At 51.3% G+C, this 18953-nt stretch overlaps 1 protein-coding gene across 9 annotated transcripts; it reads left to right on the forward strand.

Moving 5' to 3' along the window:
* Positions 1 to 423: 423 nt before the first annotated feature.
* On the forward strand, positions 424 to 16137 carry CX3CR1 (C-X3-C motif chemokine receptor 1). 9 transcript variants are annotated; one of them, XM_045857420.1, is made up of 3 exons: positions 427 to 502; positions 11883 to 12077; positions 13103 to 16137. In XM_045857420.1, the coding sequence occupies exons 2-3, from the start codon at positions 12075 to 12077 to the stop codon at positions 14168 to 14170; spliced, it is 1071 nt and encodes a 356-aa protein (XP_045713376.1). In that variant the 5' UTR covers positions 427 to 502; positions 11883 to 12074; the 3' UTR covers positions 14171 to 16137. The 9 variants fall into 9 exon arrangements, with proteins under 9 accessions (XP_045713381.1, XP_045713376.1, XP_045713377.1 ...); XM_045857421.1 differs by lacking the exon at positions 427 to 502 and adding an exon at positions 514 to 920 and having other exon boundaries at positions 11854 to 12077; XM_045857418.1 differs by lacking the exon at positions 427 to 502 and adding an exon at positions 514 to 920.
* The last annotated feature ends 2816 nt before the right edge of the window (positions 16138 to 18953 follow it).

Raw genomic sequence — 18953 nt, forward strand, 5'->3', positions numbered from 1 at the left:
TTCCTTGGTCACTTTTCAGGGTGGTGTTTGCGGTCTGAGGGTGGAGGAGAGGTCTCCCCCTGCTCCAAAGACCAGGCTTGTTCACTGCTTGCTCTAAAATGCTCATTCCTGGCTGGCGTAGCTCAGTGGATTGAGCTCTGGCTGAGAACCAAAGTGTCGCATGTTCGACTCCCAGCCAGGATACATGCCTGGGTTGTAGGCCACGGCCCCCAACAACCGCACATTGATGTTTCTCTCTCTCTCTCTCTATCTCCCTCCCTTCCCTCTCTAAAAATAAGTAAATAAAATCTTTAAAAATAAAGAAATAAAATACCCATTCCCCAAGCCTGAGTTCCTCTCTTCGCGTGCAGGTGTCGTCCTGGCCCACTGTGTCACTCTGTGGGGTTGGGGAGGAAAGGGAACTGACACAAATAGGCTGCTGGCTGGGCCGTGAGTCATAGAGTCCTGTCTTCTACCAGCATCTGTGCAACAGGAAAGCCTTAGCTGTTGGCTTCCAAGGAAGGTAGGGTTGAATCCCGGCCCGGGAGCCTGGGGAGAAGGGAGAAGGAAGGGTTGCTTGCAGCGAGTGGGAACCTCCAAGGGGCGGGGATCACATCAAGGCCGTGCTCACAAGCTGAGACTTGAACGACAGTGAGCAGAGCCTCTGGAGCATTTAAGTCAGCAGTTTGGGTTCTAGAAAGAGCTCCTTGGCTTTGGGGTGCAGAAGGAGCTCATTCACTGGGGTGAATGACAAGAAGTGTGAAGGACACGGAGGGGCATTGGAGGCCGTACAGGCCCCACTGGACACAGAAATATGGGAACCAGACCTCAGAGGTGGCTACTGACGGGGCGTAGGTGAGATTGTCCTTGAAGAGTGTGTGACCAGAGGAGAGAAAGGGTGTCGGCCACGTTCCAGAAAGAAGCACTCGGGGAAGCAGGAGGTGAGTCAAAGGCACTGAAACCAGGGACGAACAAAGGAAGGAAACCAGGGGTGGGCTTCCCCAAACCCCAGCTGGTCCCCAAGCCTGCGGCACTGCAACCCCAGCCCACAGCTCTGTCCCAGCGGGCCGTGACAGGACTGAGGAGGAAGCACGGTGGAGAGCGTACAGGATGCCCCTGACCTCAGGAGACCACAGCAACCAGAGTGCAGGCAGTGCTGGGGTGCAGGCAGCCAGGTGGGCAGGGAGGAGCCAGGGAAGGCTTGGGAGGGCTCATGATCATGTCATCAACATGCGCCGAGGGTCTCCTGGGGCCAGACCCCAGCTGCTAGGCCCTCGCTCAGGGATGGACCAGAAGCAGTATTTGCCTTGAACTTGCGTCAGGCTAGTAGGACCATGGTGCCAGAGATGCACGTTGTCCTCGGAACAAGTGGGCTGGGGCTGGGTGCAGGAATCTGCCCTGGAGAAGTCAGGTCCCAGCTGCAGCAGCGGCGGCAGTGAGAGATAACGTGGCAAGGAGCCCGGCCAGGTTGCCTACTGTGTACGTAACTCGGGGTAACTTGGCAGAAGGGTAGAGGGAGCCATGAAATGCCTTTAAGGAGAGAGGTACATAAAATCATAATTATTAAGCATCTACCGGGTGCCAGGCATGGACTAGGAGCTCCCTGTGCCAACGCTTCTCAAACTCAAGGCTCTTCCCAATCTCTGGAGAATTTCATTAAAATGCAGAGTCACATGGAGTTGGTCTAGGGTGAGGCCTGAGGTGCTGCATTGCTGATAAGCTCCCAGCGGGGACCACACTGTGAGGAGAAAAGCTGCAGCTCAGTAAACCTGCACCCCGATCCTGTCCGGGGACTAAAACGGGCTCCCTGTTTCGCACAGGAAAACTGGTTCGTGGGTTTTCTCAGCTTGCGTAAAGACGCACCACTAAACAGAGCTGCATGGTCCCCGCCCTCTACCCATGTTTGGGTAAAAAACACAGCCCCCAAATCATCTCTCCCTGCTGCCCCCTCTTGGTCTGCCCCCAGGCTCGGGTGATCTAGACCCTTCTATGGTCTGCTGGCCTCCAGCCTGGGCTTTCGAGCCTGCCTCCAGCAGCGTCTAGAGATAACCTACCTCACAGGAAACCAGATACCATTGGCTAACTTCGCAAATAAAGATGCCCTCAGAGGGAAGGAAAAGGGAAATGCTCTCTGGCAGAGCCTGCGTGGGACAGGGTGGCTGATTGGCACATCCAGAGATTCCCTTCCCAAGCCCAGCCCAGCCCAGGTAGGAGCCGAGGACCCGATCAGCACCTGTGGGTGGGAGATCAGCACCTGTGGGTGCGTGGGGCAGGGCACTGTGGTCAGAGGCCCAAGTAGGGCAATGATGCTGGTTTGCTTTGCCAACAAGGGAGACCATTTACCTGAGGGTGTTCCAGCTTCAATGTTCAGGGGGCTTTGAGGAGTTGCTGGGTGGTAGGGAATGAGTGGTTAAATCATTTACGATATGCTCAACATGATAGACTATGACCAGATGCATTAATTAGTAAGCACAGGGAGAAATGCTCGTGATTTGGCATTAACTAAAAAGAGAAGCATCATTTGAGAGTGCATCTGAATGGTAGGGTAGAATTATTGTTAACTTTTCACAGTAAGAAATCATATGGAAGTTGTTTTTTTTTTTTTTTTAAGAAAGGAGTCATTCTTTTAGAGACTCGCAATGAACTGTGTATGAGCGAAATGCTATGATGGCTGGACCCATTTTCTGACAATCCAGCAGGACGCGAGGGGGGAGTGGATGAAATGCTGACCGGGAGGGGCTTGTTGAAGCTGGGTGAGGAGTGCGTGGGGGTTCTCTCCGCATTTGTGTGTGTTTGAACGTGTATAATAAAAGTAAAATGTTATAATAAAAATAGCACCTCCCTTTAAATATAACTATACTTCATATGCGCATATGAATATGAAAACATGCATAAAGATTGATTTTAAAAGCTAGCTGCGGTGAAATCTGGGAAGCTAAGCAATTGGTAGTTTTGTGTTGTTTTCTCCTTTTATTTCCATGCATTTTTTGTGCATCTACCTTTTTATAAAGAGCATTTCTAGTGAAGACAACTTGAATTAATAAATTGCTGGCACGAGTTTGAGGCTCAGTATTGCCGTACACGGGTATAGTCATGGCGAGGACCCTCGGGTTCAGGAGCTTTGTGCCATTGGAAAGAAAGGAGTTATGAGTGGGCTCCGTGGTATTCCTCCTTACTCGCAGGCTGACCAGGCTCTTCCCCACATCCGGGGAAGGGAGACCTACTGTGTGTCCGCCACAGGTCAGCCATACCCCTGCTGGACAGCTGCCAGTTTCCCCACTTTGCAGATGAAGGTCGGCAGGGCGGGGTGGGGCAGCGGGGAGACAGCTTGGCTTTGGAACAAAGCTCCACCTCTGCACTTGACCTTGCTAAGCCTCAAGGCCCGCTTTTAAAACGGATATCAGCCAGGAGTTGATTTGAAGCCAGGTGATGGGTCCAGACTGAGTTTCTGTGAAGATTAAGGCATGGTACATAAAATTCCAACCCCATTTCCTGGCCCCTATTTGGGGTTCAAGAAACAATAGGTGTTGTCCCTATGGGAAACTGAGGCTCAGGAAGCTTGTGCAATTCAAGGTCACTGGCTACTTCGGAGTGAGGCTGTGAGGAGCAGGAGAGGAAGGAATGTGCCAGAGCTGACCCAGCACAGGACCACCTTCCATTCCATTCCCCACCCTCCTCCACCCCCCAGGAAGCACCCCATCTGACCTCTGCGGGGCTTCAGAAGGGCAACAGTGTCAGAAACCCTGGCCTCAAAGAACGGACTTCCCAAGGCCCGGGACTTGGGGCTGGTCCTCCCCAGCCCAACCTCTGACCTGGGTCGGAGTCCTCAGCTCCCCTGTTTGCATCAGGCTCAGTGGTTCCCCTGGGCAATGTTTAGAAGCAGCACCTGCAGTGGATGAGCTCTGCAGGAAGGGGCACACCTGGTGTCCCACGACAGGTCACAGTTATGAGCCAGGGGGCACAGGCCAGGCCTCCGCGGACTTTTCCCAGGACTGGTCCCAATTCCCAGAAGCAGTCTGGGAATCCCGAGCGCTTGCATTCTCCTGAGTCACTGATTCTGCTCAGGGAAGCCTGAGCCTTCCAGCCTGACCCTCCTGCTGCCTGTCTGCTGTGGGGGCTCAGAGCGCGCATGCGCCCAGGGGCTGGGACTCTCGTGACTCTCCAGACACAGCGGGCGCTTCAACCCCCTCATCTTTGGGCCTGGCCAAAGCGCAGCTATTTTGGATTGTGAGCCTCCATAGGAAGAAAACCTATATTATACCTGTTTCAATATCTCCCCAGACCCCTTTTTTCTCTTTTGCCTTTTCCTTAAACCTATGTGTATGGTGAAACACACACTCAAAGAACAGTGTGGGGGTTAACAAATTATTACAAATGGAGACATCCAGGCCAGCCCCCAGCAGCCTCCGCTGCTCTCTCCCTGACCACCACCCGTCCCTCCCAGAAGTCACCACGATCCTGACTTTCATGGTCATCACTCCTTGCTTGTTCCTCTACTTGTCCCCCCTAGATGTGCCTCGCTAAACAAGGTGAATGGCCGTTGGGATGTGGGACACCTGGCTGCCCCTCCCCTGTATGTGCGGACTCACGCAGCCGTCTGCCTTTTGGCCCAAGTTTCCAGCACGTACCCACATGGTCGGGGATGCAGGCGCATGCGCACAAATGTTGTTCTGGTGGCCTCAAACTGTGAGCCCCGCTGTGCGTTGCCACAGCCTGATGGCAGGCGTGGCGCACACACGGTGGCACCTTGGACAGCAGTCAGAAGGGACGGGCCACAGCCTCAGCGATAGCATAGATGAGACCCTTCCAGAAGTGCTGAGCTAAATGTACAGACAATCGCCACATTGGTCCGTCTCAGCAAGGCGGTTATTGAAGGCAGCCCCGCCAGACACGGTTTCTAGTCCCATCAGCGAGAATCGCGGCGTTGCTACCAGTCTGTTACAGCTTAGGGAGCAGTCAGTCAGCTCGGACAGTTAAAGGGGGAGGCGGCCCGGAAGGGCGTGCTAGGTAGGACACCAGTAACTTTTCTGGCCTATGTCACAGTCATTCATAAATTCTCCCTATAGTTCCTTAGCGCGGCATCTGAGACTCCTCTGCCCACCCCTCTTCTGCCTGCTTGGTCTCAGCTCTCCCCGCGTCCTTCCTGGAGCCCCGGACACAGACTAAACTGGATTTCTCTGAATGCTCTGGGTTCAAACCTGCCTCTTCTAACCCCACCATCCCCACGTCTTTCTGTTTCTAGCATATTCCGTCACACCCCCTCTGCCTAGCCTTGGTCCCAGGAGCGCCCCCCACCCCATGCTCAGACCCTCAGTGCCTTTGGCTTCAACCCCACCCGCCAGTTTCTGTCTTTACCTCTGTCTACCCGGAAGACCCTTCCAGCCTTTAAGACTCAGCAAAAACGGTCCAGTTCTTGGGTTTCCTACAACTTTTCTAATATTTATCATGAAACAATAAGATTTTACAGAGATTGTATCTTAAAAACCCTTCTACCTCCTCAGCATTTAGTAGAGTGCTTTGTGTTGGGGCCATCAAGCCAAAAACAAACTCTTCTCCCATCCAATCCAGGAACACCTCTCCGCAAAGAGAGGAGAGAGAGAAAACACTTTTATTCTTGAATAAGCATTAAACCAGAACGGGATGCGTATCCCTTGGCAATCCGCTAAGAGACTGTAAAGACAGAACAGGAAAACTCTCACCCTTTACACAGCCAAGCAGATGCGACCCCTCACACCCCTGTTCTCAAGATAAACTAGCCTGCACGTAAGAAAACTTGACAGTCACACACACAGGTCGTCCCGGCTTCACTGTGGTAACTGCAGTCACCATCGGTGTTAACTAATGGGCTCCAGCCAGAGAAGAAATAAACTTCTCATATTGTTATGATAAGAGGTAGTTATGCAACTTGGGGCAGTGCACTCTGCTCCTAACTTCTCACGGAAGGGGGTGTGGGGGTGTCGGGGACTGTCTGTCTTTTGATGTTTGCATTTCCAAGGGATGGCTCCCAGGTCCTGGAGGAAGACAAGCTGACAGGAGAACCAATCACTTTTCAAAAGGATACATAAGTCCATTTCAAAGACACGAGAGACTACTTACACGTTTTCTAAAGTAAACACTCTAAGAAAAAGGAAGCAGGAGGATTCTCTTCCTTTATTTTCAACAGCAAGAAATTTTTTCATAAAAATTGTTTTAATTCTTTTTTAATTTCACCATACTTCAGTTAAGATTAGCTGGACACTAATATTTTAGCTCTTCCTGCATCCTAGGGGAGGGTGTTAATTAAAAAAACAAAAACAAAAAACAGCTGTCATTGTAAATGGGAAACCCATCAGGACCCGGTAAAACCCAGGGGCCCAAACAGCTGGGGGTATGGGCTCAGGGCCACACAGAGGACCTGCCCATCTGGAACAAGGTGAAGTTCAAGACTTGCCAGGGCTTGACATCAACCCCTCTAGCTTTCATGTGAAGTGCTGGCTGGTAGTCTGCAAGCCCAGAAGCTTCGTGTCCCCTGGGTGGGCTGCCGGGCAGCCACTTCTGTTGACACCAGGTCACACTTTCACTGACCCAGGACTCGTGTTGCTCTTTAAAAATACTTCCTTCTTGCCCTGGCCAGTGTGGCTCAGTTGGTTGGAGCATTGTTCTGTAGACCAAAAGTCTGTGGGTTTGACTCGTAGCCAGAGCACATGCCTGGGTTGCAGGTTCAGTTCCTAGTTGGGCGCATATGAGAAGGCAGCCAGTTGATGTTTCTCTCTCTGTCTCTCCCCTTCTACGGAGGGGGGGCAGGGGGTGAGAGAGAGAGAGAAAGAAAAGAAGGAAGGAAGGAGGGAGGGAAGGAAGGAAGGAAGGAAGGAAGGAAGGAAGGAAGGAAGGAAGGAAGGAAGGAAGGAAGGAAAGAAGGAAGGGAAAGACTTCCTCCTGCTTGGTTCTTGTTGAAAAATTGAACATGCCAGAGTTGGCCAGGCCCTTAGGGGTGGTCTTCTCCAAGCCTTTCCTTTCACACATCAAGGAATTGAGGCAGAGCTGGGAGTGAGTTGCCCAGGGTCTCCCAGCCATCATGGGGTGGGTGGGCCCCTAGGGTCTCCCAGCCATCATGGGGTGGGTGGGCCCCTAGGAGGCACATGGCTCTGAAAAGCATCACCATATATCTGAAGGCAGAAAATAAGCCCCCTGTCCCCCATTTCCAGCCCATCCATTCACGGAGTGTCAAATACCAGGTTCTAAGTCCGGAAGGCCGAACCCCAGGGAGAACATTCGGGCTTGCCTCACGGGCATCTTCTTCCCATGGGGTGCTGGTTCTTGCTCTAGAGGAGCGGCCCACGGGAAGCCGTACATCTCTCCAAGAGGGAAAGCCTTGTGCAGTGCCAGGGGGATGGAGAGGCGCATCTGGGGTGTAATCTTGGCTCTATGGCTCTCTTAAACAAGTTTCCCAAGTCTCTCTGAGCAGCCGTCAATTAATTTGTTCAGGGGGGGAGGGTAATCGCTTCTCCTGTGGGGCCGTGGAGAGAATGAAAAGGGATCGTGCGTAGGGAGCATGACACCTAGCAGGCACCCAGGACTGGCAGCCCCTTTGCCTTCTAACCAGGGGCTTCCCGAGGACCACCTCGGGTTCCGGAACAGCAGTGGCACGAAGGCATCCCCCCGGGGAAAGCTGGGGGGTCAGGGCTCAAGCAATTCCCTAGTTTCCTTTGGTCCAAAGGAAAACGAAATTAAACCTCATGGGGTTTGTTTTTTGTTTTGTTTTGGCTTTGAGGTTTTTTTGTGTGTGTGTTTTCTTGACATTAGACTGCACCTCAACCCCAGTTGTCACTCAAGGGCCTAAAAAGTCATCAGCAGAGACCAAGGAGGGTAAACAAACAAATACACAGAAGAAGATGCACCGGATCTAGCCAACTGTAAGCAGAACCAGAAACCAGAAGAAAGGGGGACACAACCTGAAGAGAACGTTGGATAGAAGGAGACAAGGGGTTGGGGCTACCTAAGGGAGGAAGTGCAGAAAAGGGAAGCTGGTTGGAAACAGTGGGTAATGGTGACCAAAAAAAAAAAGTTCAAAAAAATAAATGAGTGGGCTTGAGAACAGGAAGCAGACCAGAGGAAGTAGAAAAGGCTGGGCAGGGGAGGCAAGCGGGAGGTTCTTTAAAAGCTCCACGCCATTTAGTCAAATCTTGATGTAATGGAAGAGAGTGTGAGGAGGCCCGAGAACAGTCCAGGGCAGATGGTTCCTGCTGGCTTCCGCCCTCAGCTGCGCAGAGCAGCCTTGGTTGGCAGTGGGCATGAACTTCACCCTGGCACGCACCCTTCCCCTTGCAGTCGTGTCCATGTGGAACCTACCTAGCTGAGGCTCACCCCATTGGATTCTGGTGTCTTCAGGGACCAGGAAAGCCAGTGTCCAGCCTACGTGGAAGCCAGTTTGACCCCTGACAGCCCTCTGACCTCCCCTGAAGGCCATCCCCATGGACCAACCCTACTCCCATCCGCCGCCTGGAGGCCAGATCTCCAGTCTCATCTCCCAGTCCTGGATCCAGAAAGAAAAGGTCCACCCAGCTCAGGCTCACCCACCCTAAAAAGGTCCCTTGATTAGGCTATCAAGTTCAATGGAATAATTCAGTGAAGGAGAAGTCCCACCTGCAGTCAGGTTTCTGATGCAAATGGCACCCTCACATGCCCCAGGCCTGTGTCCAGAAAGGCTGGGTTTGATCTGGCTCAAGGGCTCAGACAGACTGCAAATTCCCTCCCCAGCCATGTAAAACCCTGGGCCACCCCCGAGTCACACAGTCACAGCAGCAGCTGGGCCTTGACATCTGCACAGAAGAAGCCCAAATGGCTCATGCTGGCGTCTGTCTCATGACCAGCTATGTCCAACAGCCATGCACTGAAAGTGTATGTTGAGATGAGTGACTGTCTTTTCTAAGTTGTTTTCTCTTTGGAGAGCTGGTGGGCCTGTGCTCTCTCCTGGGGCTCTGTATGGGAAGGCTGTATTCTAGGCCTTTCATTCATTCATTCACTCACGCATTCACTCATTCATTCATTTGACATACTAGGGGCCCACTAAGCTCTCAGAGATCAAGGGTCCCTGGCCCGTGATCAGAAAGGACACCTGTGTGCCCTGTGAATGCCCCTGGGAATGGGGCAACGGAAGGCCTGCTCTTGCCTCTACTCACACGGAACTCTTTGGGAGGAAGGTCTAGAGCACAATATTAATTCTTCTATAAGTGTTCCTTCCTGTGCATTTGCTCTGTTGTGCAGATGTCTCCCTCTGTTGAACAGTGACCTGCAGAGCTGAAGAGGACACCACTGTTTTTCTTAAGAACCCGTAGTCTTAGGACAGGGGAAGGGGCATAATGCAAAGTTGGGAAAAAATTCTGAGACTGGTCACATTTGGGCCCAAACTGCAGCCCTGCCACCTGCCAGCTGTGTGGCCTTAAGTAAATTGCTCACCCTCTCTGAGTGCATCCACTTGCCCATAGAGATAATAATCCTGTTATGTGTTGGCTACCATTTATTGAGCATGCACAACATACTGTTGTTGTTATTTCGGAATACTAGGCTTTGAGGAGCTCACTGAAAGCTGTGTTCCTCCATTCCTTCCTCTGTATCATGGTGCAGAATTGCTCATAGCAGGACTCCAGCATGCTGAGGAAGCACCTACTATGTGCAAGTGCTGAGGCAGAGCAGTGAGAGCTGGGACACTTCTGGGGTCTTTGCTGGTAATGCTGAGCCATGAGCGAGCTGAATCCTCACCTGAACAGACCCTGTGGCTGGCAGGGAGTGGTCCCAAGCTAGACCAATGCCATGACCAACCGGTCTTACTTGCAATAAGCAACTGTTGTGGCCAACAGTCGGGCACAATCACCCCTTCCCAAGCACATCTGAAATGGCATTTCATCTTGAGGATAAATTGGCACACGCCTGCGTTCTGTCCTTACCAAAGCCTTGGCCTGTGTGAAGTCTTCCCCGCTGAGATGACAAGCCCCGTCATGGCTGAGACTATGCCTGACAGATCTTTCCACGTGCCCCCTGCCGTGCTGAGCAAAGTGCCCCTGGACACTTACTGTGTGCTTGCTGAATGGATGCTGAGCTGCTCCAACCGGGACTACCCCTGGCTTATCTGATGTCTGGGTGCCAATTAGAAAAAGTGTCCCTGTGCCTGTGGCTGCCCTGAGCCAGGCCCCTCAGCGTGGTGAGGGGCTGCATTTGGACCTCCTTGCCACTCAGCCTGGAAGTCAACTGTCTGTTTCTACCATCCCCCAGCTCTGGTCCCAGCCTTCCCTCCCTCTCACCACGAATCTCCCCGGAGCCATTCGGCAAGGCAGTGAATTAAACACAGGACTTGCCCTTCGGAGTTGCAGAGAGAACTAAATAGATAATAACGTGGAGTGTTTGTCCGTGAGTCTGATGGGTCTCTTCTCTGGGCCTTAGTGAAAGCTCAGTAAAGCTTGGCTTGCTCCCTCCTCCTTCCACCCTCTCCCCTCCCCCCCCCAAAAAAATTATAAAGGAAACATTTTTAATTTCAGGGGAAAATAATAAAATATCCATTCCACACCAAATACTCACAATTTGGGTAGGAGTGAAACATGAGTCCACGGGCTGCCTGGATGATTCCAAACGTCCAAAGTGCTTCTGCTTTCTCACCTAGTGTATGTATTAAGTGCCTGCTGTATGCAATGCGCTGTGCCAGGTGCTCACTTCAGAACGGCACCGTAGGCAGCCATGAGAATGAACCCCAGTCTTGCAGGTGAGGAATGTGAGGCCCAAGAGTTCCAAGTTCGCCCAAGGTCACTAGGTCAGAGAAGGCACACAAGGGACACCACCTTGGGAGAGCCCAAGTCTGCAGCCCTCACTCTTCCTGCCCATCGCCTGCTCTCCCTCCTCAGTGGCCGAGGGACACCTGCCTGGAGATTTATAGGAGGTCCCTGTGCGTAAGGCACAGTGAGTACCAAGAGTGGAAATCAAACCCAACTCATGCACATTTGGCAAAATCAAGCCGATCCAAATGCACAAAGTTCGTGGGCTGCAGGATGGAGCTCAAGAACTCGAAAAGCTGCACCGTGATTTGTATTGACCTTGGCCTCCTCTCCAGGTCAGCATGCCGGCTCCTGTCACTGGGAGGAAGGGGAGGGAGAAGGAAGTTTGCCCCGAGATCCTGAATGATGACCTCCAAGGGCCTGACTGCACACCCTCCCATCTGCATGTCTGGGAAGACATGCATCTGCCACCAGCCATGGGCACCAAGTAGCGATTTCTGTTTCTCCCTCTCAGCTGGCACCATCCAAAACGAAACTAACCTTTGTGTGGTTCAACACGGTGGCATATCAGCCATTTTATATGGTTCAACTGAAATGTTATTGGTTAAGGTCACTTCCAGAGGCTCCTTTGTGAGAAAAGGGCCCTGCGGCCGAAAGCAAAGAAAGCATAGATTTGTGCTGGGGGTGGGAACTCCCTCCCAGCCTGAGACAGCCCAGGTCGGAGCCTTGGCCCACTGGGTCCTGGGGGGTCTGGGTCAGATGCAAAAATGAGCCTGGGTGCAGGGCAGGGCCCATCTCTGCGTAGGTGGGTGGGCTCTCACCTTGGCGCCTCACCAACTGAGCAAAGCCAGCATGAAAAGGAAACAGTGGGGTGTGAAAACTCCCTTGGTTGAAGAAGTGTGAGTGCTGCTTTTAGTTGTGGTGGGAAGGGATGCAGCGACAACCAGGAGGTGCGCCCTGCCTGCGGTTGGGGTTTCTGAGGTGCCTGTCTGTGACACCACAAGGCACAGCGGGAGCCCCGGGGACCAGCGTTCCTGCCAGGCTGCTTTTGTAGCCTCTGGAATGAATGAGGAGCCAGTCCTGGAGGGGAGGGGAGGGGACATGGGCAAGTGTTACTCCCCAACCTGTGCAGAAATGTCTTCTCTTTCCATGTTTGTGCAGGAGGAAACAGGAAGTAAGAAGAGTGGGGAGGGCCAGGCGGAAGGAGAGTGTGGGGCTGCTCACGATCAAGTGGATGAGCCGCGCAGGGCTGGCGCAGCAGGCTGAGCACAGCCCTCCACTGGGGGCCAAGCGGTCCCTTCCACTGGCTGCAGAGGCCTAGAGGGCGGCCACACCTGCTCGTGTCTAGGAGCGATGGTATGACCCACCATCTGGGTTTGCTTAGAAGGCAGGGACTCCTGCAGGGGAGGCTTTCGGTGCTAAAACTGGAAAAATCCTGGGCGAGTTGACACAAGGTAGTCACCATAGAGCAGGGGACTCTGTGTCTTATCCACAATGCAAGAGAAGAACTCATCGGTTTCAAGAGCAGGAGGGAAAAAATGGCTCCCGGAAACAAAGACAAGGACTTCTGGGCATGGGTCTGCTGAGGGCCCTGGAGAGCGTCTGGGGCCTCTCTCCAGTCTCAGTTTCATGCAGGAGACAGTCAGCCCAGAGGGCGGAAGGGTGGGAATGAGGGAACGGGGTAGAGAACTGCTTTAGGGAGTTGGGACTAGAAGTGGGAACTAGGGCTGCACCCCTCACCTCCTTGCCCATGGTCCTCTCTCCCCTATCCACACACTGGTAAAGCTAGCTACTGTTGAAAAAACTTTGAAAAAATATGACAAAAAAAAAGGTTTGTCTTATGCCTCAAAAAGCTTAGATTCAGCCCTGGCTGGCGTAGCTCAGTGGATTGAGCGCAGGCTGCGAACCAAAGCATTGCAGGTTCGATTCCCAGTCAGGGCACATGCCTGGGTTGCAGGCCAGATCCCCAGTGGTGGCCATGTGAGAGGCAACCACACACTGATGTTTCTATCTCTTTCTTTCTCCCTCCCTTCCCCTCTCTAAAAAGAAATAAATAAAATCTTTTTAAAAATAATTAGAAATTAAAAATTAAAAAAAAAAAAGCTTAGATTCAGATGCTGGGGGACCCACTGACTGGGTGACTTTGGACAAGTCACTCTCAGAGACCTGGCTTCCTCTCCTGTCAAAGGAGTCAGTTACAGCCTCCATTGGAGACAGGCGTGGGGATACAGTGAGACAGCATGTGTGACATTGGGAAATGGATCGCTTATGCACCAACCACTATTTGTCCCTAGCAGCGTGCCTATGTACGGGGACAGACAGGGTTCTGACTTCGTTTCTCTGAGAACTCACGTCGTTCCTTGTTTTCCCTTCTGCTCCAGGCCCCCACCATGCCCACCCTCTTGCCTGAAATCGTTTCAGAAGCTTTTCAGTATGATGAGAGTGCAGAGGCCTGTAATCTGGGGGACATCGTGAACTTCGGGACCACCTTCCTGCCCATAGTGTACTCCCTCGTCTTTGCCTTTGGCTTGGTGGGAAACATGCTGGTGGTGTTTGCCCTCACCCACAGCCAGAAGCCCAAGAGCATCACTGACATGTACCTCCTGAACCTGGCCTTGTCCGATCTGCTCTTTGTAGTCACCTTGCCCTTCTGGATTCACTATCAGATCAGGGACGAAGGCTTTCATAACGCTGCGTGCAAACTCACTACCGCCTTCTTCTTCATTGGGTTTTTTGGAGGCATATTCTTCATCACCATCATCAGCATCGATAGGTACCAGGCCATCGTCCTGGCCGCCAGCTCCATGAACAACCGGACTGTGCAGCACGGCGTCGTCATCAGCCTAGGCGTCTGGGGAGCCGCCATTCTGGTGGCAGCACCCCAGTTCATGTTCACAAAACTTACGGAGAACGAATGCTTTGGGGACTACCCTGAGATCCTGCAGGATATCTGGCCTGTGCTCCGAAACATGGAAGTAAATATTCTTGGCTTCCTGCTCCCCCTGCTAATCATGAGTTACTGTTACTTCAGAATCCTGCGGACGCTGTTTTCTTGCAAGAACAACAAGAAGGCTAAAGCCATTAAACTCATCTTTCTGGTGGTCATCGTGTTTTTCCTCTTCTGGACACCCTACAACGTTATGGTTTTCTTAGAGACGCTCAACCTCTACAACTTCTTTCCCAGCTGTAACATGAAGCAGGATCTGAAACTGGCCCTCAATGTGACCGAGACGGTCGCATTTGTCCACTGTTGTCTCAATCCCTTTATCTACGCATTTGCTGGGGAGAAGTTCAGAAGGTATCTCCACCATGTGTATAGGAAATGCCTGGCTGTTGTGTGCGGTGGTTCCATCCATGCTTCGGAATCACAAAGGAGCAGGAGGGAAAGTGTGCTGAGTAGCAATGCGACTTACTACACCAGTGATGGAGATGCGTCCATTGCTCTCTGAAGAGATCCCCAAAGCCTTGTCCCTACAGAGAGCCTGGGTCTCCTGAGTCTGACACTGAAAAATGAGGATGCATTTTTTTTCTTTCTTACATGCAAGAAATAATGGGCCCAATTACCCTTCCCCCCCCCCCACAAAAATACCTTAAGGTGTTTTTGAAAATCGTGCTCAAAATTTGAATGAGAAAGGGCAGGCATGTCTCTTACTGCAAAAGTTGGGGCTTTTTGGTTTGATAAAAGTTTGACTCAGATTAGCTCAGCTAAAAAGGAGGGGGTGAGTATAGTTCACTCTGTGGTACCTGCCAGGGTTGGCTGAGGCCCGAGAGTGCACGGACGCCTGGCTTGAACCTCACCAGAATTTCCTCTCTGACTCTCAGATCTCTGAGTGGTGACAGAGTGCCCGGACTCAGATAGCACAGCTTTGCCATCAGAAAGGGACTGAGACCCATTCCTCCCTCTCTGGTTTCAAGGTCAAAATTCCCAGGGAAGGGCTCTGATTGGCCAAGTTTGTATCGGCTGCCCATCCCTGGATCAGGTGGTGGTGTCCATGGACAAGGGACAGAAAAGATGGCAGGTTCTGTTCCCATCTTATGGCTAGAGGTTCGACAAGACATATTTACAAGAAGTTGGAGGGGTGGGTGCTGTTTTGATCACACAGAACAAGAGCTGCCCACCAACCTCACCATGTGCCTGGCCCAGCCTTCCCTCCCATCACACTAGCCAGTCCACACTACTAGCCTCTTCTTTAATAAACTCTTTCTCTCATGTTCCCAAACCTATAAAAGCCCCCTATAGCCACCTGCCTCAAGTTCAAACTCAAATGCCCGGCGTCTGAGCCACTCTGTCATGTGGTCCCACCAAGAGATTCTCCATTGCCTCCTCCTTTCAAAGGACTCCCACTCACCCTGTCAGCCAGATGCCTTCCATCTGGCTTCATGTATCCTCACCTGCTCCTGGGCCCAAGGAGAGAATAAGAAAGAACCCTGGCCCACATGGAGAAGGGTTTCCAATCCCAGCTCTGTCACTTACCCACTGGGTAGCTTAGGGCCAACCGAGCTTCAGTTTCCTCATCTGTGCAATAGAGATAATGGCACTTTTCACATCGGTAGCACGGTTTCCAGCATAAAGAACCAGCTACCAACTGTCGCAGTTTCTGACACTCTTGTGCGGTTCCCAGACTTCAGCTTGCCCCCCACCTGGCACCATGCTTGAAGCAGTGGCATGGACAGAGCCCAAAGGAACTTGCAGTCAGCTGTAGCCCAGACACGGAGGGGACTGGCTCTCAGTGGACACTCCTGGGTGCAGAGTAGCCTCCCCCCGCCCAGCCCTCCATACTGCCTGGAACGCTCCCTCCCAATCTTGTGGCAAACCCCTGCCCATCTGCAGATAACCACATCATTCAGGCCACCGCCCAGCTAGGGAGCCAGGGCTGAGGGAGCAGCTTTCTTTGTTCAGTAAACATTTAAAATGGCCTAAACTTCAAAGCTTGAAAAACAATTCTGATAATGCTAAAGAAAATGTCATCTACAATCCAACCACGCAGCATTGTCCTTTGCTCATCCGGAGCTTGTTCATACCCTCGCATGCTTAGAATTGCAATCAATCATAACATACAGTTCTGTAATCTGCTTTTTTTCTCTTAACGTTCGGCCACACGCAGCTCTCTGCTTCTCTGTAGTTGTGTGGTTATCATTGCAGAAGGCTCTGCTGGGTTGTGTGCTCATTAAAGGCATTTGACTCATTGCTGTACTTCCCATACCTCCTTAGCAGTGTGTTTGTTTAATCAATGAGCAAAGAAAACATGTCCCATCCAGGTCCTGTACTGTCCCTTCGCACGATGCAATACCACGCAGCAGAAAGAGAGAAGGAGCTCCTACCCTTCAAGACAGCATGGATGGATCAGGAGAGCATTACGCTAAGTGAAGCAAGCCAGGCGGTGAAAGACAAACACCACATGATCTCACCTATAAGTAGAACCTAATCAACAAAACAAACAAGCAAGCAAAAATAGAACCAGAGACATTGAAATGAAGAACAAACTGACAGTGACCAGAGGGGAGGAGGGAGGGGGGAAAGGGGGGAAAGAGGGAAGGGTGGTCAAGGAACATGTATGAAGGGCACGTGGACAAAGCCAAAGAGGGGTAGGATCGAGGGTGGGAGGTGGGGATGGCTGGGGCGGGGGGGATGGAGGGGAAATGGAGACAACTGTACTTGAACAACAATTAAAAAAATATTTAGGCCTGGCTGGTGTAGCTCAGTGGATTGAGCACAGGCTGTGAACCAAAGGACCGCTGATTTAATTTCCAGTCAGGGCACATGCCTGGGTTGCAGGCCAGGTCCCCAGTGGGGGACACGTGAGAGGCAACTACACATTGATGTTTCTCTCCCTCTCTTTCTCCCTCCCTTCTCCTCTCTCTAAAAATAAATAAATAAAATCTTTAAAAAATATTTAAAAGAGCTTATATGTATGACTCATATACATGAACTAAGGTGTGGGGATGGGGATTCGGGTGAGGGGGGTTCAGGGCAGAGGGAAATTTAAGGGGGAAAATGGGACAACTGCAATAGCATAATCAAGAAACTATATTAAACATTTCACTTATTTCTAATATTTACCAAATACATGTGTGATTTACTTTCTCTTCTTCAATTATTTCCTTTGAGCAAACCCCACACCACAGGGACAATGGAGTCAAATGGCAAAGGAACTTTTTCGCTGCTGACACATGCACGTGAAAGTAGCATATCTCAAAGCCTTTACTAAGTTTATATATATTCTACGCAACTTGTGAGCACAGATCCCGGGTCGCCCCAAAGACGAGTGAGACCGGGCCCCTGCCCTCCATGCCTCACCAGTGCTTAACATTTGAGTGAGAGAAGTGAACAAATCAGCCTAATTTGCAGTAATTGGTAACACAAGGGCAGTGACACCTGACCTGAGTGTGTAAGGGTAAGGGGCTCTCTAGGCAGAAAGGAGGGGATGGCATTCTGGGGCAAGGGAACGGCAGAGGTGAAGGAGGTACGTGGGAGCGTGGTTCTCTTAGGAGAAAAGTGTGACACGGAAACACACTGGTCTCGGACTGGGCTCTGCGAACCTTCTGGAGCTCCGACAACCAGTGGAGGGAATCCACCTCCGGCGCTCCCCAGGTCGCTCCATTATTACTTGATCCTCATTCCAGCTGTCAAATCATGAAAACTTTTAATTAAATGTTAACTTATTTCTGGACACCCAAGAAGAGAGAAAGAATTCTTTTGGCCTGAGCAACAGAAGCAGAGGGACATAACCCTTTCATTTCTGGAAGAAAATTAAGGGTGTATGATAAGAAACACTTATTTATTCAATTATTCTGCCTAAGACAGAACAGGGAGAAAGCAAGCAAGTCTGTTTAAGATCGAAACCCTGTGTAGCAATGATACCGGTGTCTGAGCAAAGGACGCACATTCAAACAGAGCTGCCAGCCCCGGCACACAAGTGGGTCGGACCCACCACTGCTTCTCAGCTTCCCTCGGGCTTCCCCAAAAGCAGAGGGAAACACGGACCCCAGAGACAGCAGAATCTGCAACGGAGCCCCAGCGTGTTAACCCAGTGACCTTTCACAAGGTATTTACCATCACGAGGCTCAGCGTCATCACCTGGAGATAAGTATCAATGTAGTGCTGGCCTGCTAGGATTGTGATGAGGATTTACTAAGATTTTACCTCCCCCGTGCTCACAACACAGGCCCGGCAAAGCAAGCTCGAATACCTGGTGGAAACTACTTTGAGTCTTTTCCTTCTTATTATTAAATTGAAACTTTCCTGGTGAGGAAACTCATACTAGCTTGCCTTGGCCTTCTTGCTTTTCTTAATCCCAGAATCAGAGAATTGTGGGTGGTCAGAGATAATTGGTGTCAAACCTGCATTTTGCAGGTAAGAAACAGAAGGCTCAGAGAGGGCCAGGGGCTGGCCCAAAGTCACACAGCAAACTAATAAAACAGGTAGGTCCCTTACTGTCAGGCCACTGACCCTCCTCCCTCACTTTGGTGAAAATACAGACCGATCCTGCAGTGATTCTAGTTAACAGTGCTGTAGTGTGTATTTGAACACTGCTAAGAGAATAGATTTTAAAAGCTCTCACCACAAAAAAAAAATGTAATTATGTGAGGCGACGGATATGTTAGCTGACCTTACTGTGGTGATCAATTTGCAATATACACATAAAAAATCACTACGTTGTGCACTTTAAACTTGCATGTTGTCATATGTCAATTATATCTCTGGAGAAAGGAACAGAGACCATAAGGGTAGGCCATGGAAATTCCCCAGAAAGTCTGCACGCAGATGACTTTGGCAGGAAGGGGAGGCCTGCCCGCCAGAATTCAGAGTGTAGCAGAATCAATCTACTCACAATGGCAGGTGCAGCCTGGGTGGGGCCGCCTGTGGCAACAGCTGTTCCGTGATATCAGCAGTATCTCTAATGAAAGATGGTCAGCAGACTCCACAGCAAAGGATGCCGGGAGTCCCAGAGGCCAGTGCTATTGGTGGCCTGCAGCAGGACCTGGGTGGGTGAACAGAGCCTTAGACCAGAGGGGTTGCTGTCAGGGGGCTGGTGACACCCTGGGGCTGCCCCAGGACTTGGGGGGAAAGCCAAGTCTCATCCAAATAATCCTACTCACTTTAGGCTTATTCTACGCTCATTAAATGACCACCTAAGGGAGCAGTCAGCTTTCCAGGGACCTTACCACCAAGACAGAGAATACATGTGTTGGGTTACTGGGAAGAGCCCATCACCCCTTACAACCCACTGC

The sequence above is a fragment of the Phyllostomus hastatus genome, unplaced genomic scaffold (genome assembly GCF_019186645.2).
Source record: "Phyllostomus hastatus isolate PE091 unplaced genomic scaffold, TTU_PhHast_1.1 phas_scaffold_129, whole genome shotgun sequence".
Classification (NCBI taxonomy): Eukaryota; Metazoa; Chordata; class Mammalia; order Chiroptera; family Phyllostomidae; genus Phyllostomus; species Phyllostomus hastatus.